General features: G+C 37.1%; 1 protein-coding gene and 1 pseudogene across 3 annotated transcripts in view; both read left to right on the top strand.

The window, feature by feature from the left end:
• Positions 1–17,989, top strand: part of kcnc2 (potassium voltage-gated channel, Shaw-related subfamily, member 2) — a 62,316-nt gene extending 44,327 nt beyond the window's left edge. Inside the window, exons 2-5 of one of the 3 annotated variants that reach the window (XM_067427148.1) lie at positions 464–1,379; positions 5,712–5,882; positions 10,448–10,541; positions 15,271–15,406. In XM_067427148.1, coding sequence (XP_067283249.1) covers positions 464–1,379; positions 5,712–5,882; positions 10,448–10,509 — 1,149 coding nt within the window. In that variant the 3' untranslated portion in view covers positions 10,510–10,541; positions 15,271–15,406. Of the gene's footprint in view, positions 1–463; positions 1,380–5,711; positions 5,883–9,035; positions 9,746–10,447; positions 10,542–15,270 lie in introns of those variants that run through there. The other 2 variants (XM_067427146.1, XM_067427147.1) reach the window with 2 other exon arrangements.
• A 2,572-nt stretch (positions 17,990–20,561) lies between these two features.
• Positions 20,562–20,678, top strand: LOC137050011 (5S ribosomal RNA; annotated as a pseudogene).
• Positions 20,679–25,857: the final 5,179 nt, after the last annotated feature.

Below are 25,857 nucleotides of genomic sequence, written 5' to 3'. Positions count from 1 at the left end.
TGTTTATTAAAATATTTTATTATATTAATTTGTATATAAAAAATAAACCTATAACCTCATGCATATTAATAGGTAATATAAAAATGGTTCTGGAAATTTCTGATATATAATTGACTAGTTATAGAAGTTATATAAGTTACATGTTTTGGCTATATTTTGTATGAAAGCATATTGGCCATCCCAAATAGTGACAGTTTCCCCAACACAGCTTGGCAAAGCTTTCACAGGCTTTCATAGAAATATGTGTCGCCTTCACTGAAAACACAGCATTTTTAAGGCTCAACAAATAAAAACAAGGACAAATGGACACTGAATAACAGTATAAAGACTGAGAGCTCGCAGCCTACAAACAGTTGCTAATGGATGTCAGCGCCATTCAAGCTAAACAAGAGCTGACCTCGTAAATATAGTTGCGTTGTTTGAAACTGCACTCACTTCTCCGTCTCTCTCTTTCTCTTCCCAGTTTATTGCATTCGCCTCCTTGTTCTTCATCCTGGTTTCCATCACAACCTTCTGCCTGGAGACCCACGAGGCCTTCAACACGATTATCAACAAGACGGACGTGTTTCGCAACGACAGTCAGCAGTACGAGATCGAGACGGATCCGGCGCTCACCTACGTGGAGGGAGTTTGCGTTTTGTGGTTCACTTTCGAGTTCCTGGTGCGCGTGACGTTCAGTCCGGATAAGCTCGAGTTCGTCAAGAGCGTCCTTAATATCATAGACTTCGTGGCAATTTTGCCGTTTTACTTGGAGGTCGGATTGAGCGGACTTTCCTCCAAAGCGGCCAAAGATGTTTTGGGCTTTTTGCGGGTGGTGCGGTTTGTGCGCATCTTGCGGATCTTCAAGTTGACTCGCCACTTCGTGGGCCTTCGAGTACTGGGACACACACTCCGTGCGAGCACAAACGAGTTCCTGCTCCTCATCATCTTCCTGGCGTTGGGCGTGCTCATCTTCGCCACCATGATCTACTACGCCGAGCGGATCGGAGCCAGTCCGAACGACCCTACAGCCAGCCACCACACTATGTTCAAGAACATCCCCATTGGCTTTTGGTGGGCTGTGGTCACGATGACCACTTTGGGTTACGGAGACATGTACCCCCAAACGTGGTCTGGAATGGTTGTGGGCGCGCTGTGCGCCCTCGCCGGCGTGCTTACGATAGCTATGCCGGTGCCTGTCATCGTCAATAACTTTGGCATGTACTACTCACTAGCCATGGCCAAACAGAAGCTCCCGAAGAAGAGAAAGAAACACATCCCTCAGGTTGTGCAGACTGGCTCGCCGTCTTACTGCAAAACGGATCTGAGTACAGCATGTAACAGCACACAGGGAGAGCTGTGCCTCGGACAGAGCAGAGGACTAGAGCGCCACCGCTCAGGTGAGACACATGCTGTCATTTAATCAAATTAAAATGTATTTATTTTTGCCTTACTGTTATCTAAGCCAGGGGTTTGCAAACTGTGGTACGGGGACCCCCAGGGGTCCCCCAGAAAGCAAAAATTGATCAAGTCTACCAAACTTTCTAACTCTTTCATTTCTAAATGTTTCTTTCTTGTTGTATACATACTTTCCAGAATTGTATATGTTTCCTTTCTGTTAAGTGTTTCTCACTATAGTCCTCTTTTTCTTGCTCACTGGGGTTGTAAGGCATTATTAAAGGGTTACTTCAGTGATTTAGCATTAAGCTTTATATTTAAACTGGGTCATTAATGTTGTTGAAATGTGAAATTATTTTTGAATTTGGTGCCTTCGCGACTGAGAAAAGACAGAAAATGTATTTTTGTCTCATGTGGATGAAGGACAACAACTCCCAGAATGCATTGCTTCGCTGCCCTGCGAGGCCACTCCCAAAGTCACCACTACTGGATTACTGGATCATTTGCCCACTGCGTTCATTTTCATAAAATAAGTTCAGGGTAACGCTTTAGTATGGGGAACACATATTCACTATTTACTACAACTTTTACGCCTCAATAAACTCCAAATTTACTGCTTATTAATAGTTAGTAATAAGGTAGTTTTGTAGCATTTAAGTTTCGGTATTGGGTAGGATTAAGAGTTGTAGAATACGGTCATGCAGAATAAGGCATTAATATGTGCTTTATAAGAACTAATAAACAGACAATATCCTAGTAATATGCATGCTAATAAGCAAGTAGGTAATAGTTAATAACTGAACCTTAAAATAAAGTGTTACTTGGTTCAGTTAGAGAACAGACACTGCAATTAAAAACTGAACGTGTGTGTTCAATATAATGTGAGTGAGATGATCGAGTGTCACGGCACATACACAGCATGGAGCATGATCATTTGAATATACTCCCGGGTTTCTACTGATACAAAGCCGTATGCTAAATCGCTGAAGTAACCCTTTAATGCAGTACGTGAGCTGTTTGCATACATTTATTGTGAAAGTTAGTTATATAAATATTTTTAAATTTAAAATAATGTTCTTCAGGTTTATACATCCAACATTAAGTATAGCCAATTTAGGTTTGGAAACGACATGTTGTAGGCCTATATGTAATGTCACTCTTACTATTTATCTAAGAATTTAAATCTTTCTTTTTTTCATGCATAAAAATGTATAGGTGGAATTTAGGAAGGGGGTCCCTCATAAAAGGTTCATCATATTTGGGGGTCCTTGGCATCATAAAGTTTGAAAACCCATGGTCTGAGCTAATGTGCTCCAAACTAATGACGACTTTAAGCATTCAAAACTTACAGTCTCTCACTTTTGCCAGTGTGGGATCAATTACTTTAATGACATCACTGCACTTCAGCTTCTCGTCAGATTTTCTGTCCAATCAAATGCTCTCTAGAAAAGGGGAGGAGCTGATCGATATGTCCTGCCCTGTCTTCGTTTCAGTGGAAATTATGCCAACACACTGAAAATTGCTGCGTTTTTCAGGGCACTTCAGTGGGATTTTAAGACATGTAAAGGTGGAGTGTGTCACTTTCTGGATGTTAAAGTATTCTGTAGAACAGGGATTTCAAATGGGGGTCTGCAAAGAAACCGCAGGGGGGTTGTGAGTTGATGAAAAGCAAATTGTTAGTAAAATTCACAAATAATTCAAAAGAAACAGCACTGAAAGGCTTACTTCAGTGATTAGCATATGGCTTTGTATCAGTAGAAACCCTTGAGTATATTCAAATGATTGTGCTTTCCCCCCTCATATCCCCCTGAGACAAGAGATTTATGCATTTTATTTCTGAAAAATTCCTCCTATGACGCAAATTGACGATATTTGCATCATAGGAGGAATGTTTGGCCAGAGGCTAAAGACTACAGCCAGCAGAGGGAGCCATTTCCGCATGTTTTGAACCCGCGCGTGAGGGATGGAGATCACACTCAGAGCGAGTGTAGTCGCGATTACCTCAGCTCTCATCACGAGACCTCATCAGCTCATTTTTTTCACTCCTGCAGTTAGTGCTCAGTGCTGTGAGACTCGCGGCGACTCACTCATTATATTGAACACACACGTTCAGTTTTTAATTGTAGTGTCTTCTCCAACTCAGTCACTGTAATCCAGTAGCGGTGGCTTTGGGAGTGGCCTCACAGGGCAGCGAAGCATTCTGGGAATTGTAGTCTTTCATCCCCTTGAGACAAAAATACATTTTCTGTCTTTTCTCAGTCTAAAAGGCACCAAATTAAAAAATAATTTCACATTTCTACTACATTGATGACCCAGTTTAAATACAGATTCATCTTCCCAGCTCTGACGTACTCCTTTAAGAATTAAATGTGAAAGCTGAAGTTGTCTTGTGTTGCCAGACTTTCAGACTGACTAAAGAAGGTCTGGATCCATAGCAGTTTTCATTGGCTAAGGATCATCTGACTAACATGTAAAGCAACCAATCATGTACCGTGTCATGCTTAGGGGCATTAAAATGTAATATCGCTGTTCCTACAATAACAGACCAGGTGTGTAAAACTCTTGGACGTACTTTAAAGGGTCTATGCCGCAAGCTTTACATAATTCACATGCTTTTAAAAATCCAGCATTTAGACATGCACGTCTCCTGGAAATCCTGTAGAATGACAACTTCAAGTTTTTCCAATTTTACTGTGCCATATGCATCAGACGTTCAGCTAGCGGTCCGTGGGCGGTGACGTCTGAGGCTAAATTTAAAGTTGAAAGGCTGAAATGGTATTTTCTTGTCTTATTTTAACCTCATTTTTTACAGTGTAGTAATTTTATATCTAATGTGAAATTGCACGACATGATGCATGATAACCAATGGCATGAGACCTCGGAGACATAAATGACATCATTGATTATGAATTGAAAACAAGTGGGAATGAGGGTTTTAAACGACATTTGGAAGTTTTTATTTTCATTGAACTATACCGTAAAGTAAGACCCAGTAACTGACTCTATTCCACCGAGTCAGGTGTGTGTTGTCCTGGAGGGTTAAAGCTAATGGCGTTTGAGATATTCCTTGGAGAGCTGAGCATAAAGAGAGGGTGCAGCTCCAGTACTGCTCGCCTGTTGCCACGGAGATGCATTTGGGAGCCTGAAGATGGGCTGGATTTCACTGTGATATTTCAGTCTGAATGTAGAGACAATAGTGAGAATGTAAAAGTGCAGATTGATCGAGTGATGCTGGTCAGATTTGAGGATGATGTGCGGTCATTTACATGTGATGTGCTTTTGCTGTCCGATGGTTTTCACAGGATTTAACAGTGGGAAAAGTAGAGCCTTAAATCAGCTGTCCAACCGTTTTTGAGCAAATAAAAAACATATATGTAGAAGAAATGCATCTCATCTGGGTCAGGTGAACCTTTTTCAAAGGGATTAAACATTACTGAGTCTGACCTGTTTTCAAAAGTTATTAAATTGGGGGGAAAGTCATTATTGTGTTTTCCTGATCACTGTTGTAATTATTAACTGAAACTTAAATAATAAAATGAAACTAAACCTAAATTTAAATAAATATTAAAGTGAATATTAGATGAAAAATTAAAGCAAACAAAATGCTGCTTTGGCAACAAATAAAGTTAGTTTAAGGGGAAGTATTCAAAAAGGCTAAATCTAAAACTGAAATAAATATAAAAATGTTATACTAATTTTTATATATGTATAATACTAGTTTATTATACTAAAAATAAACTAAACTAAATGCTAAAACTTAAACTGAATATAAGATTTCAGTATATATCAGTATAAGCTAATTCAATATATTAATAAATACTATAATACAATATAAATAATATTAAAATAACACTGTTTATACGGCGTCCCTAAAGAGACATGGAGATGGAAATATGAAATATGAGGTACATTAGTCAATGATGCATCAAACAAATGACAGCAAAGTCTTGAAAGTTAATCCAAATGAACCTTGTTGTGAGATATTATACATCTTTCATATACTAGATATTCTCCAAATCATGGTGATGCATAATTTTCCGTTGATTTCTACTGAGTTAATGATATTGTGTCTCCTCTCTCAGAGATCCCTGCATGTGTAGTTACATTTTCATGAAGTATTTAGGATCTTTTTAAAGCAGTTTTTCTTTACCAGTGTCTGTAACATCAGGTTTCAAACCCTGCCCCACACACAGCTTCTGATGACTCATTCCTTCGACCCAATTTCGGTCCTATTTTCATCTTGCGATTGACCCCTCACCTCTGTCTCTAGCTGGTCCGTGTCCCAAATAAGCAGATGTTGTTTTTCACCGCTCACGCTCTTCATTTCCCACCAGTGTTGTCTGCGGACTGCAGCGCAGGAAGTGACATCACAATGTCTCCAGAGGAGCGGATACCCATGCGCCACTCCAGCATGCGTGAGCCGGACCGTCACACCGAGGGCACGTGCTTCCTATTGGCCGCCAGCGACTACACCTGCAACGCAGACGCAGCTATTCGCAAAACAGGTATTCTGCTCGGCCAATCAAAGCCTTCCATTTTTCATATTAGCATATACAGTACGTCCAAACAAATGCCCATCACATCTAAACCCATTTCATCCCTTATATCTGTCAATCCATTGACATAAACATTGACTCATGGATGGAAATGAAGAACTTTAACTGTTCAGGAGGTTTATGTTTTATACCGTTGATTTATAGTTGTCGCCATGGTCAATACTAGTGTTTTCGTCGCTCTCCTCCCTTTTTAAAGAGGTCCTATTATGCTTTTTAACATGTTCAACTCTGAAAAAGGTTTGCAAAGCACAAAATCCGTCCAAAGGGAGTTTCTGAGCTCCCTGAAACTCTTCCATTGTAGTCTTTAGTTTTCTCGCAGGAACGAACACGCTCTATATTCCTCATGTAAATAATTAATACGCAGAATAAAGGGGCAAAGCTTGGTTGAGTTGGTTAGTAGTGAGTAAGGGGCGGGACATTTCCCAAACACCTTGGCAATCGCTTCAATTGACCAATCACAACACATTGATCCAGCCAACCAATCAGAGGAGACTGAGCTCTTCAGAAGGAGGGGCTTCATAGAGACAGGAACTAAACAGAGTGCTACTGACAGACTGGGAAGAGAGGAGCTGCAATAATTGAAAATATGGGACAAATTGTGTTTTTTGAATATTCAAGCATGAAAACCTGTACTAAGAGCCAAAAACGAAATCAAGACTTGAAAAAGGTCATAATAGTCCCTCTTTAAAAATCTTTTGCTGTCCTAGATACGCATCAATATTTGGTTGTCTACTTTTGTTTTCTTTGCATTTTGCATGGCTTTCGCATGAATATTTAACTAGTATGACCCCATAGCAAGGCAGATGTTGAGTTGTCACCCAAGGCCACATGGCTGTACTGTTTGACAGACACAAATGCTAGGCTAATAACCCTACTGGGAGGTTAAATGTGGGCTAGCTCAAGGGCGGTGAGGAAATGCAGGCTCCCGCTGGGGCCGTGTTTGTAAGGTCAAACTCTGTCCCCGCCTGGCGTCCCCTCAACACTACCAGTGCTAAAGGGCATTAGAAGGTTAGCACCAGATAAACATACTTATTGAGCGCGTTTACATGCATGTTCTCACCCCGGTTATGCTGAATAAGCCAACAATGCATGTGCTCGTGTAAACGCGTTAACCCGGTTTCCTTTATCGGAGTAAAGTCATAAACGGCTTAAACATAAACCCATCAACACAGCTAGATTTTTGCCCCTTACCCCGATGTCTCCCGGCATGTAAACACATTAATCTGCGTTCTGTCGATTCATTGAAGTGTGATGTGTGACAAAAGCACAACCTTACTGTGGATATAAGTGCATCCAGACAGAGCGAGTGTTTCGCTGTAGGGAAGGAGGAGATATTGCAAACTCAAACTATTTCTTGACCCAAGAAATTATGAAAAGGTGTTCTCATCTTATGCATACAGTCAAAATGCTGCATCTCTAACGGCATGAGAGGATAATATAGTTCGTAAGTTGGGTTTTTTAATACTTTAACATCACAAGAAAAGACTGATTATGTTTTTGTGTCACTACCAAAAAATAAACTGATATAAACTGATTATTAATAAAGTCTTGTAAATGTGGTTTACTTTTGCAAGTAAGTGCTGGGTTATTGGTTTGCATGTAAACTAGGACAACGGGTAATTTTTTTAATATGCTGCTGATTTTTGTGAGTTAGTGTATTGGCATGTAAACATGGTTATTGTTTATACAAGATACAGTAATATATTATATGGACTATTTATACATATTTTTTTCATCAGGTCCCATCTACACGCTAAATACATATCATATGGGTCCAGTATGTATTTTGTTTATTATATATATATATAGTTTTTTTTTTATTTTATATTATAGTTATAGTAATAGTATGTGTATATATGTATATATATATATATATATATATATATATATATATATATATATATATATATATATATATAAATATAAATATATAAAAATATTTTAATTGTGACATTAATACTTTTTTTTCAATTCGAATTTTATCAATAACAAAAAAATTGTCATTAATTGTGTGTGTATATTATATACACACACACACACACACACACACACACACACACACACACACACACACACACACACACACACACACACACACACACACACGCACACACACTATATATATATATATATATGTGTGTGTGTGTGTGTGTGTGTGTGTGTGTATATATATATATATATATATAATATACTGTATGTATGTGTTGTCTTAATTTATTTGTAAATAAAATACATTTTTATTTGAAATAAATACAGGAAATTAACTATATATAGTTATTTTAAATTTTTTTTTTTTTAATATTTTATCTTAGCCATCAGAACAAGAGCTCAAATTATAATGTATTGTTGCCGCATATTACAATCAGATACACACGACACTGTACGTATTAATCAATATAATTACTTGCATTAATCATCATTTAATAAGGTGTAAACAACATTGTAGAATTTCATATATGGTCAGGCCTGTTAATGTACACTGATCTATATAATGATATACTATCTGCTTATCATTTATGAAACTGGCCATGAATGGCAGAATCCAGACGCATTCTGTATGTTTGCTCATTGAGGTTTTTGCAACTTTTGTACAGTTTTAGTTGGCATTTCCATCCAGACTGGCTTTAAAAATAAAATTGTTGTTGAATTGTATCATCCTCTATCATCATTTCCTCCTCTTCCTCATCATCATCATCATCATCATCACCATCATCATCATCATCATGATCATCATCATCATAATTAAACTGTGTTTTAGTCCTCTAAGAAAATAGTTATCATATAGTAATTTGTTTAGGAAATTAAAATGCCCTTTTTATGTATTAATCAGTATAGCAATTTGGGTTCTCACAATTACTGAGCACATGATTGCACACAAAACATGTTTAGTGATCAAAATGAAGCACGGAAACTAGCCAAAAGCTCCTAAAATAAATGTTCTACTAGACATTTTGGTATTTGAAAATGGCATCATTCTGATCACTGGACACAGTAAATGTGATGTGGTCTTATATGTGTGTGCATGTCGTGTCCCACGAGGCACGTTTGTATTTGTTTTGTGTGTCTTTGTGCTCTTAATGTTGCGTTCTCTCACGTCTGAAGGCTTTGAGAAATCCCGAAGCTTAAACAACATAGCCGGCACTCTCCGTCTCTCTCCAGTGACCTCGCCCTGTCCGATTCGCCGCTCCCGTTCCCCTATCCCGTCCATCTTCTGAGGCCACGCCTTCTCATGCAAAGCCAAATGTACTGCAGAGACTCCGCCCACTGTGGGTGTGGCTATACATTTTCCTCTCCCTCTGTGAATATACAGATTATTATGTACAGACTGCATATAGTAGAGTGTTATAGTAAAGTTTTACAAAGAAATATTAGGGTGAATCTCACAAAATTATAATACAATAAATATATTTCTATTGCTTGATTAAAATTGAAGCCTATTTTAAGACATTTTTTTCGCATTGGGACATGCAATACCTTAAAAATTCTTAGTGATTATTCTGACTAGATTATCATTCTTGTAAAACAGCATAAAAACAGTATACAGTGGTTAGTAATTAAATTACATACATTTCTACCTTGACTTTAAGGTGACTTAAAAGTATTAAGTAAATAAACTTAAACCTAAAAAATGAAGTTATGTAGAATTGTCAAGTTTGCATTAAATTTCACATTGTTCATGTATGTAAAAACCGACTTTTCTCACTTTTTCCGCACATGATGCATAATTAATTCACAATTTAACATTTACATATGTATATTGTATTACAGTAAGATACATTTTTTTCATAAAATACTACAATGATGCAATTTAATATTTAAATATGTATAACGTATTACAGTAATGAGAGTGATCTTTATTCATAAAATACTACCATGCATAATTTTATGTGTGTATGATTATGACAATTAATGACAATTTTTTTTTTGTTATTGATAAAATTCTAATTGAAAAAGTCACAATTAAAATATTTTAAATAGTCCTAAAACTGGCTTCGTTTTATTTACAAAATCGATTGTATTATTGGGGGGTGTTCTCTTGCTTTTGTGAGGTTCACTCACTTGATTCGATTTTTTTGCATTAACTCAGAGAAACAGAAAACTTTTTTTCTGGGAGAGTTCAGTAACCTCAGAGCGGTTTGACACGGATGCTTCCAAAAGCAAGAGCAGAATGAGATATAACTAAAGCACAACCTCACTGTCTGTTTGTCTGTATAAATGTTCATGTTTGGAGCGATCTGTCTGATGTTGGTGTGTGCATGGACCGCTCTGTCTCCATCTGCAAGGAGAACTCAAAAGAGACGTGTGTGTGTGTGTGTGTGTGTGTGTGTGTGTGTGTGTGTGTGTGTGTGTGTGTGTGTGTGTGTGTGTGTGTGTGTGTGTGTGTGTGTGTTGTTGTTGATCTGATTGAGCCAGTGGAGAATCCGTTCATGCATGACCTCTGTCTGCTCCCCGTCTGTCTCCACCCTCTCTTGGCACGAACTGAACCGGCATCATTACACTGGTTGTACACACAGATAACTGCTCAGAGCTTGTGTTCACGGGGTTCAGCCGAACAGAGGGGAACGTTCTGTCTTAAAAGAGAGGGAACAGCCCAGACGAGACTCACAGGTAAAGCAGACGCTCCGTGCTGTGTGATGATGTCACTGGGGAGAGAGAATGACTCTAATTGGCCTAACCTGTTCAAATCGCTGTCAGATGCTGATGCCATTCAAAGAAAGCATTTAAAGTCAACATGTAATGGTTTTTGCTGCTGTTCTGCCTACTGCGGTTGATTGGATGGTGAAAAGTGCAAATAAAACTTTTCAGAGACGGAGCAAACACTACCGCTCAAAAGTTTGGGGTCGGTATGATTTTTAATGTTTTCGAAAGAAGTCTCTTCTGCTCACCGAGGCTGCATCTATTTAATCAGAAATACTGTAAAATATTGTGACATTATTGTAATATAAAATAACTGTTAATATATTTTAAAACTTAATTTATTTCCTGTGATCAAAGCCAATTTTTTTTCAGCATCATTACGCCAGTCTTCAGTATCACACGATCCCTCAGAAATCATTCTGATATGAGGATTTGATGCTCGAGAAACTGTAAAAAGGGATCAGTCGACTTAACTTAAAAACAGTTTAAAAAAAAAGTAAATAAACTTGATGTGTAATTGAAAAAATTAACTTATGTGGAATCGTCAAGTTCACGTAATTGTATTTAATTATTCGTGGTTTATTCACTTAATTATTTTTCATTTACCCTTGATTTATTACATAATATTTTTTTCACAGTGAATGTACAGACCATTAATTAAGAATTAACTGATAATAACTGAGCATCAAATCAGCATCATAGAATGATTTCTGAAGGATCATGCGACTCTGAAGACTGGAGTAATGATGCTAAAATTCAGCTTTGATCACAGGGATAAATTACATTTTGCATTTTATATTCACATAGAAAAGTTATTTTAAATTGTAATAATATTTCAAAATCTTTACTGTATTTTTGATCAAATAAATGCAGTCTGGTTGTGCGTTGTTCTTCTTTCAAAAACATAAAAACAATCTTACCAACCCTAAACTTTTGAACAACAGTGATTATTTATTTTTATTTTTTATTTTTATTTCCACACACACTCAGAAAAAAATGTGCATTGCTGTCACTGGAGCAGTACCCTAAGTTACAAAACCAAAAAGGCACTACTATGTACCTTTAAGGTACTAATTCGCACTCTTAAAGTAATGATATGTATTTTTTAAAGCTACACTGTGTGATATTTTCCCCCATCTAGCGGTGTAAATGTATTTGACCAACCAGTGAATATTAGTTTCTGTTCCTCTCAATTCTGATTTCGTTTTAACTCCTACGGTGGCCGATTTAGTCCAAGATTAACATGGCAATCCCCCTCTTCACATTCGACACGGTGCCATCGAGTGTTAAAACGTGAAAGGCGAAGCTTGAATTTACGAGTATGTCCCTCTTTGGCTAATGTACTTTCAAGATGGAGGGGCAACATGGCGACCGGCATTCGAACCCCTCACCCGTATGTATTTTCAATGGCATATTATAAACTTACGAGAATACTTTATTACTTGAAAGAAGTAAATATACATTAATGAGCACATATATTTTTGAAAGAACTAAGTGTTTTTAGCTAAGAATAAACTAACAAAGTTACACAGTGGAGCTTTAAGGTAGTAATATGTACCATTTAGGGGTGATGACGAAGATGCACCTTTTCACTAAGGGTACCGCCCCAGTGACAGCACTGTACCTTTTTTTCTGAGAGTGTATGAACCTGTTTCCGACTTCATGTTGACTTTAGTTTGCTCTCTTAGTATAAACTGTAAGTCATATATCTCTATTCATGCTTGCAGAAACATTCATAGTCAAAAATAACGTAATGGTCTGATCTAAAGTGTTTCATCATTCATTAGTAGGTACAGACAAACAACTCACGTCACCCGAGTCATTCATCTGCATCCTCTATACTCTGTGTATATGTATTTTTAGCTAATGCTAATTATGCTAGATTTTAATCGAGAGATAATTCAGAGATTTGTCCTGAGCATCATGTGAGTGAATCTAGAAGGAAAGGTTGCTAAGCAACTGGCGTAGGGAGATTTTCTGTCACGCATCCTCAGCATAAACTTCATTTGCCACTTTGTGTCCACACCCAGCACAGCGTGTTACCTGAAATGCTTTCGCAAGCAATAAAGAGCACTGTATGTTCACAACTTAGACACTGTTTGCTCACTGTGCACGGCCTGAATGTTTGATTGTAAATCGCAGAAGATTTATAATAATCATAAATGCAATAAGAGATGTACTTGGAGAGAAATCATTATGTTATGATGTTGGGGTGAATCTCATGAAGAAATATCACACCACATTTAATCCTAAAATCAAAAGAAATTATATTTTGCATTAAAAATAAAACCCGTATTTATGGATTTTGGATTGCCAATGACAATTAAACACAGTTTCTTTGAATTTTGAGTTTCTTTTGAACTGTAATGCATAACATTTCAATTTTGCTCACTGGGGCTGCATTTATTTGATCAAAAAAACCTGCAAAAACTGCAAAAATTGTGAAATATTGTTACAATTTCAAATAACTATCTTCTGTTTGAATATATATATTTTTCCTGTCGTCAAAGTTGAATTTTCAGCATCATTACTCCAGTCTTCAGTGTCACATGATCCTTCACAAATCATTCTGATATGATGATTTATTGCTCAATAAACTTTTTCGACCAATGTTGAAAACAGTTGTTCTGATTAATATTTTTGTGTTTAAAGCTGCACTATGTAGTATTTTTGCAGTAAAATATCCAAAAACCAGTGTTATATATTTTGTTCAGTTGAGTACCTACAATATCCCAGATGTTTCCAACTATTTGTAAATTGTGAGAAAATTGCTCTTTTAACTAAGGACCGGGACGTTTCAGCATTGCATTTGAGGGAGTCGCCTGTCAATCGCGTCATATCTGCGCTACCCTCGGTTTCGGCTTTTATTTGGCAGGAGCGCTTTACTCTTAGCAGTGAACAAGTGAACGCACGGAGTAACGTCATAACATCGTTTTGAACACACTTAAATGTATCTAATATGATAAACAGAGCTACATTACCTTATAATCATGACCGGAAGAGCGGATCAGTGCAGGCGTCCGGCGAATGTGTCCCGTCCCTTCATAATAAAAGTCCCGGTATTCGCGAGCCGTGTGTTTGTTTAACAATCGCTCCAGCAGCTGTGCTCAGGTCCATAACACTCGGTCCTGCTCTGCTTTACACTACAGTAACGTTAATAACCGCATGCATGAACGTGATTTCTGCCCGAGTCCTATTTTCCATCGGCTGTGATGAGAAGACCACATCTCCCAAGATGCTGCGCTCACACTTTGCGTCATCAAACTACGCATTTGTTTTGAATAGGCGCCCTCCAGTGGACGGAAAGCTGCATAGTGCACCTTTAACCATGATACTTTTTTGTTGCACATTTTAAGCAGATTTTCTTTAATGTTGAATTTTACTGTTATGCATAAAATTTAACTTAACATAAATTCAGTCATTGCTATTTTAGTTTCGATATACTATTATAATTTGTATTTTGAAATAGTTTGCTTTTTTAAATGTATTTAAAATATTAGTTATTTGGTTATGTTTTTGTCAAATACTTCTTTGAAAATGTTTATTTTAGTTTGAGTTATTTTATACTTGCGCTTAAAATGCTGGGTTAAAAACAACCCAAGTTGGGTCGAAAATGGACAAACCCAGTGATTGGGTTGTTTTAGGCAAACATTTAACCCAACCGCTGGGTTTAAACAACCCATTTGCTGGTTTTGTGTGAATGTGAGGCGATATGTAAAGCGCTTTGGATGGCCATTGGTCTGTTGAAAGCGCTATGCAGTCCGTTTACCATTTGTCCATTGTTTATAACCCAGCATTTTTAAAGATGTAGTGCATCAAAGAAAAATGAGAAATGTTGTTTTTATATACATTTTATTTTATTTCAAGTAACAACATTTTTTATATTTTTGTTTTGTTTTACATCCACATTGATTGTACTTAAATTAAGTAATTTTAACTTAAAATACATTAAACAGACTTTTAAAAATTGAAATATTGTAATTTTGAAAATTGCTCAGCTTATTTTGATTAGCAATGTAAAAACATGTTGCCATAACATTGATTAATTTTTAAATATAATTAACTTAAAAAGTAAGTTACCTGGTTGCCATAAAAGTATTTCTTTGAGTAAATACAATGGAGAATGGTTTAATAAATAGTACACTCTAAAAAATGCTGGGTTGTTTTAACCCAATGTTGGGTTAAATATGGACTAACCCAGGAATTGAGTTATTTTAACCCAGCGATTGGGTTGTTTTAATCCTGTGGTTGGCTTAAATATTTGCCTAATACAACTCAATCGCTGGGTTAAAACAACCCAACTGCTGGGTTAGTCCATATTTGACCCAACATTGGGTTGTTTTTTACTCAGAACTTTTTTAGAGTGTCACGTTATCTGAACCACATTCATTATCTCAGTTGATTTGACTAAAGTTAAAACGTTGTGACAACAAATCATGAAAATAATTCGGTACAAAAGAATAGTGTCAAAATTCAGTATCACAATGCAAATCTTAACGGTCCTAAAATGGGATAATTGCCCTTTTTATGCAAAATATAATTTCTTAGTTTTATTTCAGGGGAAATTTGACTCTGAAATTTGCCATTATTTATGAGATTCACTTATTCAAATATGCAAAATATTTTGTCTAAAAATGTTGCTTTTATTAAAAGAAGAAATTGCGCATGTCTGATGCAGCGGATGTTGTTGCGTTCGCAGCTACTGTATCACCTCTGGCTGACGTACAGTTTATATCGGCCAGAGACGGGGAAGGCGGGGCCAGCAGAGACTCAGATGGATTTGATGAATTGGATTGGACAGTCTGGAATAGAATAAGCCTGTGATTGGACGATTCTGAAAGCGGACGCTCTGTGAAAATAAAGCTCGCTTACGGACATCTCGATCGATCGGACAGCTCACGAAACTTTGGAAATTTGCAGTTTGTCCTGTGTGGAAACAGACTGAAGAAGAAAAAAAAGAAAAAAAAATTCACAAAATGGATAGTGAAACGTTTCCTGCTTTAAACAAGTCGGCTCTCCATTTAAATGTTGCATCTGTATAAAGGACACACACACATCCAGCTGTGGCTTCCCTTCTGTGTCAGGTAGCAAATCCAACACCCCCTCGAATCCCTTCCCAAGGCCTCTGTCGGTGCAATAAGTGTATTAAGATGTGTAGAGGCACAAGTGTTTAAAAATGAAGTATTGGTGTATCGACTATATACAGAGTAGAGAGAGAGTAAACATGATCAGTTTAATAAATGTGACCTTCAGTCATTAATGCTTTTATCTGCTCTAGTATCTCTGGTGGATTCATTGTTGTGTGTGTGTGTGTTTGTGTGTGTGCGTGTATGTGTGTGTGTGTGTGTGTGTGATGTTCATTTCAATTGGGACACTTGAAGACCTCGTGAAAGCATTTTCTTTCTTTTGTTTTTAAAACAACCATAAATACTTTACCATTGAGTCAATGATAACCCAATTAAGTTGCATATCAAGCTAAAATGTGTTTTTATTATTTAACCTTTTTTTAATGTATACATCTTCTAAACGTTGATTTTGTCAGCCATGAAGCCACAAATGTCATGGGGTCTTTGAATGTGTGTCGATTTATCGCAGTTCTCTTTCTCATCCCTGTTTCCTGGAAAAAATGTCCCAGTGCAACAATCAGATGTGATGTGCAATAATGATGTGAAACAAAGCTGCACCGATTCACACTGTGATTTGAGTTCAGTCCGTGAAAGAGCCTCTGGAAACACACGCACGGACACGTTCGCTCTAATTAGATCCTTTCTTTTCTTTCAGCCATGGAGAGATTAGAGCTGTCACATCAGCGTGTGTGTGTGTGTGTGTGTGTGTGTGTGTGTGTGTGTGTGTGGGCATGTTATTGTGACATATGAGGACACAAATGTGTATAATGTCATATGACAATAGGTATTACAAGGAGAGGGTGAAATATGAGGACATTGGCCATGTCCCCACTTTTCAAAATGCTTATAAATCATACAGAAGGAGTTTTTTTGAGAAAGGAAACATTCTGCATTTTTACTGTGATAGGTAGGTTTAGGGGCTGTGTGTGTGTGTGTGTGTGTGTGTGTGTGTGTGTGTGTGTGTGTGTGTGTGTGTGTGTGTGTGTGTGTGTGTGTGTGTGTGTGTGTGTGTGTTGTGTTTGTGTTTGTGTGTGTGTGTGATGGGTAGGTTTAGGGGCAGGGGCAGTGTAAGGGGATAGAAAATACGGTTTTGTTGGTTTAACTTTAAAAAGTAAGTAACCTGGTTGCCTTGAAATTTTGAGTTTATTGAAATTAAACATTTGAGTTGATACAATGAAGGAAATTTGTTTAATAAATAAAAAACTCAAAATATTATTGTATCTGAACCACATAAAACATTTGATAAATCATGAAAATAGCACTATTTGGCATGTTTCACTGCGTCATCAGAAATAAAACACACACACTTACCCAATATGCTTACACAATATTTTAATAATATTTTAATAAAAGTTATATAAATAAATAAAGTTACATAATAAAGTATTTTAATAAAAATTTCATTCTATTAGCTCAAAATTTTAATTTCAATTAACTCAAAATTTTAAGGCAAAAGGTAACTTTTTTCTAAATAATTTTTTACAGTGATACATATGTCACAAAAACAAACAGTCTGAGAGAGAGAGAGAGAGAGAGAGAGAGAGAGAGAGAGAGAGAGAGAGAGAGAGAGAGAGAGAGAGAGAGAGAGAGAGAGAGAGAGAGAGAGAGAGAGAGAGAGAGAGAGAGGTCATGAAATCTGTCATGTCCAGGTCACATTTTACGGCAAAATCAAATAAATTATATTGTGCTTATAGCAAAAAGGAAGCCTATTTTTAGACCAGTAGGATTCTATTATATTCAAGACAACTATGTGCAAATGAGTCACAATTTTTAATATTTAAATTATAAGCAGATACCAACATGAATTATATATAGGCCACAATGAAACATAAATGCACTAGCATTCAGAAGTTTGGGGTCGATGGCTTTTTAAAATGCTTTTGAAAGAAATCTCTCTTCTGTTCTTCGAGGCTGACTTTATTTGATCAAAAATACAGTAAAAACTGTAAAATTGTGAAATATTATTCCAATTTAAAATAACTCTTTTCTGTTTGAATATGTTTTAACCGTAGCATTTTTACAGTTGCTTTTTTACCATTAAAATCATGATGCATAAAAAACACTACAGACTACAAACTTTTTTTTTCATAATGAAATACAATTTTTTTTTGTGCATAATATCTTATATGCAAAATGTTGTATTTTTTCCTTAGGATTCTGGGTTTAAAATGTGACCCAGACATGTTCTTGACAGGGTGTGTGTGTGTGTGTGTGTGTGTGTGTGTGTGTGTGTGTGTGTGTGTGTGTGTGTGTGTGTGTGTGTGTGTGTGTGTGTGTGTGTGTGTGTGTGTGTGTGTGTTCCCACCACCCACAGAACTTAAAAGGATAGTATTCTTCATGTTAATATTATCTGCTGCTTTACGAAGTCAGGGCACCGTTTCAAATATAAATGACAAAATGTAAAGGTATATATTTTTGAACTTAGATCTTGTATTTTTGTGTCTCTTGAAGAGTCTCATTGTCAGTCGTGCCAGTCCCGCGGTGTAACTGTATGTCCACTCTGTGCAGACTGTGAACCTGGAGTGTTTTTCATGTTTCAGTGATTCGAGTTTTGAACATGTATTGTGGAGTCATTTGTCAGCCTTTTGTAGTGCATGCAATGACCCATGGTCAAAATGTAAAGACTACGTCTGAAGAATATGTATATTTCAATGCAATGTGAGACAGTCGGATAAACATATTAACATTGTTAAAAAAATATCCAAACATCTTTCTTTTCTTTCTGTTTAAATTACACTGCATCACCTGGAATAACCAGAGGACAGTGCTCAGATTTACATTTATGCATTTGAGGAACAAGCAAGAGCCAGCAATATATGCCAGATGTTTCCTTTAACTTTTGCATCAGATGTATCTCCTGAGATTTATGAGGAGAAACAAAAAACAGATGAGAGGACTTCTGACATACAGTAAAGATAAAGATATCAGCTCCGATCATTTGAAGTTTGAGTTTATAGTGAGATCTCTTCTGAGAGATGTGTGAGATTCCTGGGGTTTTTTTCCTCTAAGAAACATCTGAGAACTTCAGCAAAAGGCTTCATTTGCTTTGCATCCTGAAAATATGTCCTAAAAACCATTAACAATGTTGAATGTTCTCTAAAGTTCTAAATGTTTTTCTTGGTTATGCAGAACATTCCGTTTCATCAGACATTACGGAATTGTTACTTTTGAATGTTCTCTGAACATTCCGAAACAAGCAATATTCAAAGAAACATTCCACGAATGATGCATAAATAATGTTTTTGTGCTAATGTTTTTAAAACATTTTTAAAGGAGTAGTTCACTTCAGAATAAAAATGGTCTGATAATTTACTCACCTCTGTGCCATCCAAGATGTTCATTTCTGTTTTCTTCAGTTAAAAAGAAATTAGGTTTTTTGAGGAAAACATTCCATATTTTTTTCGATATAGCTAGAGTACTTCAACGAGGACCAACGGATTAAAGGTGCACATTGCAGCTTCAAAGAGCTCGACACTCATGATCTGTAATTTTCTCAAAGATATAAAAAATGATCTACTTTTTAAACACAAATGCTCTTCTTACTCTGCAATGCGCCTCGTTTTACGTAAGGTCACGTGTAGGCGGAAGGTGGGGAGAAAAACGTCAACTTCGACATCGTTGTTTTACTTTTTTATTGTGAAGGGTGTCTGACTTAGACTGCACTGAAACTGGAGTTAATAGCTTCTGTAGTCCAGAATATGGAGAAATATCCTGGAATGTTTTCCTCAAAAACCTACACTGTAAACATTTTTTTTTTTTTTTAGAAAAAAAAGTTGCCTGGTTGCCTTAAAATTTTGAGTTCATTGAAATAACAATTTTGAGTTAATACAATGAACATTTTTTGAGATTCGACAACCTTTATTAAAATATTATTAAAAGATTTTGTAAGCATATTGGGTAATTATGTGTTTTATTTCTGATGATGCAGTGAAACATGCCAAATAGTGCTATTTTCATGATTTATAAAAAAAAAAAATGTGGTTCAGATACAATAATATTTAGAGTTTTTATTTATTAAACAAATTTCCTTCATTCAAATGTTTTACTTGAATAAATTTAAAATTTTAAGGCAACCAGGTTACTTACTTTTTCAAGTTAAACCAACAAAAAACAACAAAAAATGTTTACAGTATACATTTCACTTTTTAAGTAAACCCAACTTGAGTTCACTCAACATTCTTTACTTAAAAATATATGGAACACGATATAATCTACTAAATAATGCTAAGTTAACACAACTTGCACATACATATATTTTTAAGTAAAGAATGTTGAGTGAACTCAAATATTTGGTTCACTCAAAGGTTTTCTTTTTCATTTTAAGTAAAGTTAAATTTAAAATTCAAAGTTGGGTTTATTTAAAAAGTGTGATGCAAAAAAAGTGCATGTATATTTGAAGTAAATCCAACACATCATTTTTACCAGTGTGCTTTCCAACTGAAGAAAGGCATGGACATCTTGAATGACATGGGGGTGAGTAATTATCAGGAAATGTAAATTCTGAAGTTAACTACTTTTCACTTTCTGAGAACGTTCCCTGTTATGCTGCGTTCACACCGCACGCGAATGACGCGAATAAATCGTGCTATTGGCGCGAAGTTGGACGTGTGAACATTTTGAATCCATTCGCTTCAACATTTTGTGACATTCGCTACATAACAGACGCGAATTCGCGTCATGGGAAGGGGTTCTGCCAGGCAGCGGCAGTCGGCAGAAGGACTAGCCGAGTTAAGGCTGCTCTTAATATAATAAATAAATATTATAAAATAAATAAACCACATTTGAGCACATTGAACCACAAATTTGAGCTTTAAACAACTACATTCTCGGCTGAAAAACTATTAAAACTACATTTTGCACCCATACCAGCACCCATATCACCCTGTAGCCCAAGACTGGTTTCCCACTGAAGCTAAGCAGGGCTGAGCCTGGTCAGTACCTGGATGGGAGACCACCTGGGAAAACCAGGTAGCTGCTGGTAGAGGTGTTAGTGAGGCCAGCAGGGGGCGCTCACCCTGTGGTCTGTGTGGGTCCTAACACCCCAGTATAGTGATGGGGACACTATACTGACAAAGAGCACCGTCCTTCGGATGAGACGTTAAACCGAGGTCCTGACTCTCTGTGGTCATTAAAAATCCCATGGCACTTCTCGTAAAAAGAGTAGGGGTGTAACCCCGGTGTCCTGGCCAAATTCCCTCGATTGGCCCTTACCAATCATGGCCTCCTAATAATCCCCATCCACTGAATTGGCTCTATCACCCTCTCTCCTCTCCACCTATCGCTGGTGTGTGGTGAGCGTACTGGCGCCGTTGTACTGTGGCCGCCGTCGCATCATCCAAGTGGATGCTGCACACTGGTGGTGGTTGAGGAGAGACCCCTGACATGAGTGTGAAGCGCTTTGGGTGTACAGTAGTACATTTGAAAGCGCTATATAAATGCCTCATTCATTCATTCATTCATTTTGTGACACAATAACAGTAGTATTTTTAAATTACTCTGGCCTCTGTGTTTCCCATCCGTCACTTCACCGCGTGACAGCAGTAAGCAGGCTCCTCATTGGTTAACGCGCCGCGAATATCCGCCAAAGTTCAGATTTGAATCGAATTTGTGCAAATCATTTCACGTTCAAAACGCTCAATTCGCGTGCGGTGTGAACGCAGCATTAGGACCGCCTGGCTGAACAAAATAGACCTAGATTTGTTTTCTTTTTTCCTTATGGGTAGATCTGAATTGTAACGTATAGCGGTAAAAGCGGTTTGCACGTTCAGAGGATCAGACCGTGGTCATCCTCATCTCTCCCATCGGCCTTGATGTAGGTCTCTATGTAGATCTTCTTCTGTCCCATCACTACGGACACCGTTGCCATGGTGGGGAAACAAAACAGCAGGGGGTGAGTTTGTGTTTTTTAGGCCGCGGGCCTCCCATGAGCAACTGTATCCATAACGACCAGGGAGTTGCCGTATCCATAACAACTCCATCTCTGCACAAACCCGCTTCTGAGAAGACTGAACTGAAGAGCATGAATATTGCATCACAGTCTCTCTGCTCTTCTCTGTATGAACCACTGTGTGATCTACAGCTCCACAACTCTCACACACATTCACACAAGCGTGGCCACAGCTTCTAGACAAGATCAAGACTTATTTATTTACCCTCAGAAATCATCTTATGCATACCAAGCATTTGCATTATCAATTGTTGCATGCAAAACATGAGTTTGATCGGAATACTTTGGGATTCGTGTTGCTGATTCGGTCTGCATTGATGAGACCAGCGTTTATTTATTTTTTCCCTCTACCCATGTTGCAAAACAGTTATCCATTGCTTTAAACATTTATAATGTTTTTAATGTTATGGTTTTAAAATAGGAAACAATATGATAGGAAAATAAATCTACGTTAACATATATTATAATAAAAATGGTGCTGTTCGGTCACTTTTACGCAATAAATTAACTTTTTTCCCCCATTTTTATTGAATCATAATGGTTTGAAACTTGGTGAAGGTTTTTACACTTGTTGTGTGAAAAAAAAAAAAAAACATGGACATGATTCAAAATGGTCCTGTAAAAAGAAATGTCCCACTTGTACTGTTCACGGTCAAAACTGAGCGCATTGGAAGCGTTTGTTACTGTGCACAAACAAATTGTTACTCAAAGCTCATTTTTTGAGATATCATCCGTTATGGCTTTTATTTTGTCATAGTTTAAAAGTAAAATGTGTTTTGGAAAATATATATTTAATATACAATTTGAAAATTATTTTGTTGTTGTTTCATTTTTCATTACAATAATTGTAAAATGTTGTAGTTTTTCAAGTTCACTTTTTTCCACTTCAGTAATCTGAAGCCCGATGTCATCTTAAAAAAGAGAATGAAGTTTGTGCTCCAAAGCATTAAATATTTATTACCACTTAAGTTGGAAATGTCCTTTTCAGGTCCATGTTTAAAAAAGTGAATAAATGGATAGAACTGCATAATTTGTTAGCATAAAATCCCTTAAAAATAAAAAAAATATTATGAACTAAAATATAGAACAATCATTTCATTAAAATAAAAAAATGCGATATATAAAACAAGCTGATATATAAAACAAGAATGCTGTGGTGTGTGATATTGCTGTTATTTGCCACATCACAAAAAACGGTGCTATATAGTACTAAAAGTGGTTCTTTGGCTTGTAATCATATAGGGGAACCACTTTAAGAGCTGTATAGCACCAAATCTTGGTGATTCAGTGGTTCTTCAGCGGTTCTTCACCAGTTCTTTGGGATGACTGAGGTGCTATATACCACCGTTACCATATACAGAACCTGTTAAGCCCCTGTATGGTTCTTCAGCGGTTCTTTAATGGTTCTTTGGGGTGATAAAGCACCACTGCCATACAAAGAACCTTTCAAGCCCCTTTAAAGGTTATTTACACACCAAAGAACTACTTTTGGTGCCGTTTAGCACCATTATTGAGGAAGAAATCAAATGTGATATGGCACCTCTTATGGGTTCTACATAGCACCATTTGACAAAGGTGCTATAGAGCACCTATAAAGATATGGTGCTATTCGGCACCAAAAGTGGTTCCCCTATGATTACAAGCCAAGAACCACTTTTAGTGCCAAATAGCACCAATTCTTTTTAGAGTGCACAACAAGATTGAAACATACGTTTTAGGTCTTTTCACTCCACGACAAAAGAGTTTAAATGAAGTTAAACTGAAAACACCTGCGCATCCCCGAGGTGTTTTCTTCCTGAACGAATCTGGGATTATGAGCGAATCGGTTGAGTGAATGATTCAGTGACTGATGAATCAAATCATTTGAATGAATGGTTAAATAAGGCCACCTAATGCTGTGTAACCGTTTTCTTTCCTGACATATGGAATATTTTACTAGGCAAATAAAAATATTTCTGTAATCATGAATATTTTTCTCTGTCATCAAGGGAAAGTTTTAGGGTACATGAACAGAAAGACATACTTTAGAATTTTTAATGTCAGGAATTAGAGCTGCTTGCGTTGTGATGCAAATCTGTGAGATGTGCTACCCAACTACCAAAAATATTCACATTCAATTATGTAAATGATATTTCTAATTTTAATTTAATTTTTTTTTGTTTTTTTCTTCATTAAGGGAACATTCTATTTGATCATTTTACAAACATTATGGAATTATGTAGCCTGGATGCCAGCCGAACTCAGCCCCGCCCACAACATTTTTAGGTCGGGCGGTTCGGTCTGGCCTCTCTCCATAGAGGAGTAATCTCCGAACAGAAACTGTTCAGACCAATGATATCATCAGGACGGGCTTTAGCCGATGACGGACAGATGATCAACAGTAACGTAATCATCCATGTCATCAAAGGAGCTTGGATTATATTTGTTCAAATCCTAAACGGAGAGCTTGTTTGTATCTGCATTCACCTTCACTGTTTCTCTCTGAAATGATGATCATGTTGGGTAAGTACTCTGTGTATCATTAAATTCTTTAATTTTTAAACACCGGCAAAGATTGGGTATTCCAGCGCACGTGCAGACAGGGTTGCCAAGTTTTACAACCAAACCCGCCAACTACTAGCCCAAAACAATAGCTTCTCAGGGGGGTTCTCCGGGGAAAAAATGGCGTTTGGGGGGTAAAATGTGTGTTATTTTGGCAAGGTTGCCTGCTAAAATTCGCACTCATGGGTCTATATATCACATATTAGTCGCTTCATAGAAAACATAGAAAACAACCGGCGGAAAAAACGCCGACAATGCCTCGCTCCGTTGCTCTGATTGGTTGTAGGTCTGTCCAATCGAGGTCTTTCCTGGTTCGGTTGAAACACACCCCATAATCACAGCCCAATGGAGCAGTTTCACTCATATGCTGCGTCCCAATTCGCCTACTTATACTACGTCCTAAAAGTATGTACTCTTTTTGTGAAGAAAAAGTATATACTTTTGAGTGTGTAGCAGAAAAGTATGCAAGCTTCGGGACATACTACTTCGCCATCTTTAACGGACTCTGTTGCTTAGTTACGTGCATCCCGTCACCGTTTATCTGCTCTGTCAATCATCGTCAGATTCATCACAGTTCAAATCCTCCACATTCAGTTTAATCTCCTGCCGTATCGGAGAGAAATGTAGCCGCTCGTTGATCTGCCATGTGTGGGTCTTTGTGGGTCAGAGACTCTCCTCATGTGTTTGCAGTTTAAATATAATGATGCATTTAAAAGTTAATGGGACATACTAATTCTATTTTCGAGTACTATATAGTATGGATAGTATGCGAATTGGGACGCAGGGATAGTCTGACTAGAATTGAGTATGACCACGTCAGGCAAAATTTAAAAAACATCCAGCTAAAACAATTTAGGAGAAATATGTTCTATGCATGAAGTATAAAAAACGTTTTGAGAACATTTGAAGGAGCGTTCTGGAAGAGCATTTGTTCGTACCCTGAGAACATTCCCTGTTATCTGGGTATAAGAGCACTCGTGTCTGACTATTGTTTCTGATGAAGTTTAAACTCACACAGCTCAATTTTCCTCCAAACACAGCCAGCTGAAGTGAGCGCAGCTTTTTATGTGTGTGTGTGTGTGTGTGTGTGTGTGTGTGTGTGTGTGTGTGTGTGTGTGTTCGTGTAGGAGGTTGTACTATTGCAGTCTGATTGCTCACAAATAGAAATCAGATATGTATGACTCAAATGATACTTCAGCACCGCTGTGAATTGTTCTGCAATATGTCAATGGATGTCAAATTGATGTGGTTATTCCGAAGCACAGACGCTTACCTGACTCGACATATAGCCGACATCCCTACAGGCCACACGCATCTGAAACTTTAATACAACTATAAGAGCACTTTAATATTTCACTGTGACATGAATACTTTAAATGTGTCACTGTAGCCGCGGGGTTATGGCAGTTTTTATGCTCCCAAAAAGTGTTTTGTTTGTCTAGTCTTGTTCATGATGGAGCTGTACTATATTTAGTGATTTTTTTTATCAATTTAAGTCAAATTCATAATTCACATTCTTTCAAAAGCAGCTTTACAGAAAATCATGATGTTAATCTTTGTCATATTTTAATATCTTCATGCCGTATTATTGCATTTAGCCAATTAGAGTTGTGGAATAATATAGTTACATTTTGTAAATGTACACAGTAAACTGAATACATAATTGTTACCT

The sequence above is a fragment of the Pseudorasbora parva genome, chromosome 20 (genome assembly GCF_024679245.1).
Source record: "Pseudorasbora parva isolate DD20220531a chromosome 20, ASM2467924v1, whole genome shotgun sequence".
Classification (NCBI taxonomy): domain Eukaryota; kingdom Metazoa; phylum Chordata; class Actinopteri; order Cypriniformes; family Gobionidae; genus Pseudorasbora; species Pseudorasbora parva.
Note: the sequence above shows the minus strand (reverse complement) of the source record. Positions and strands in the feature narration are given on the sequence as shown.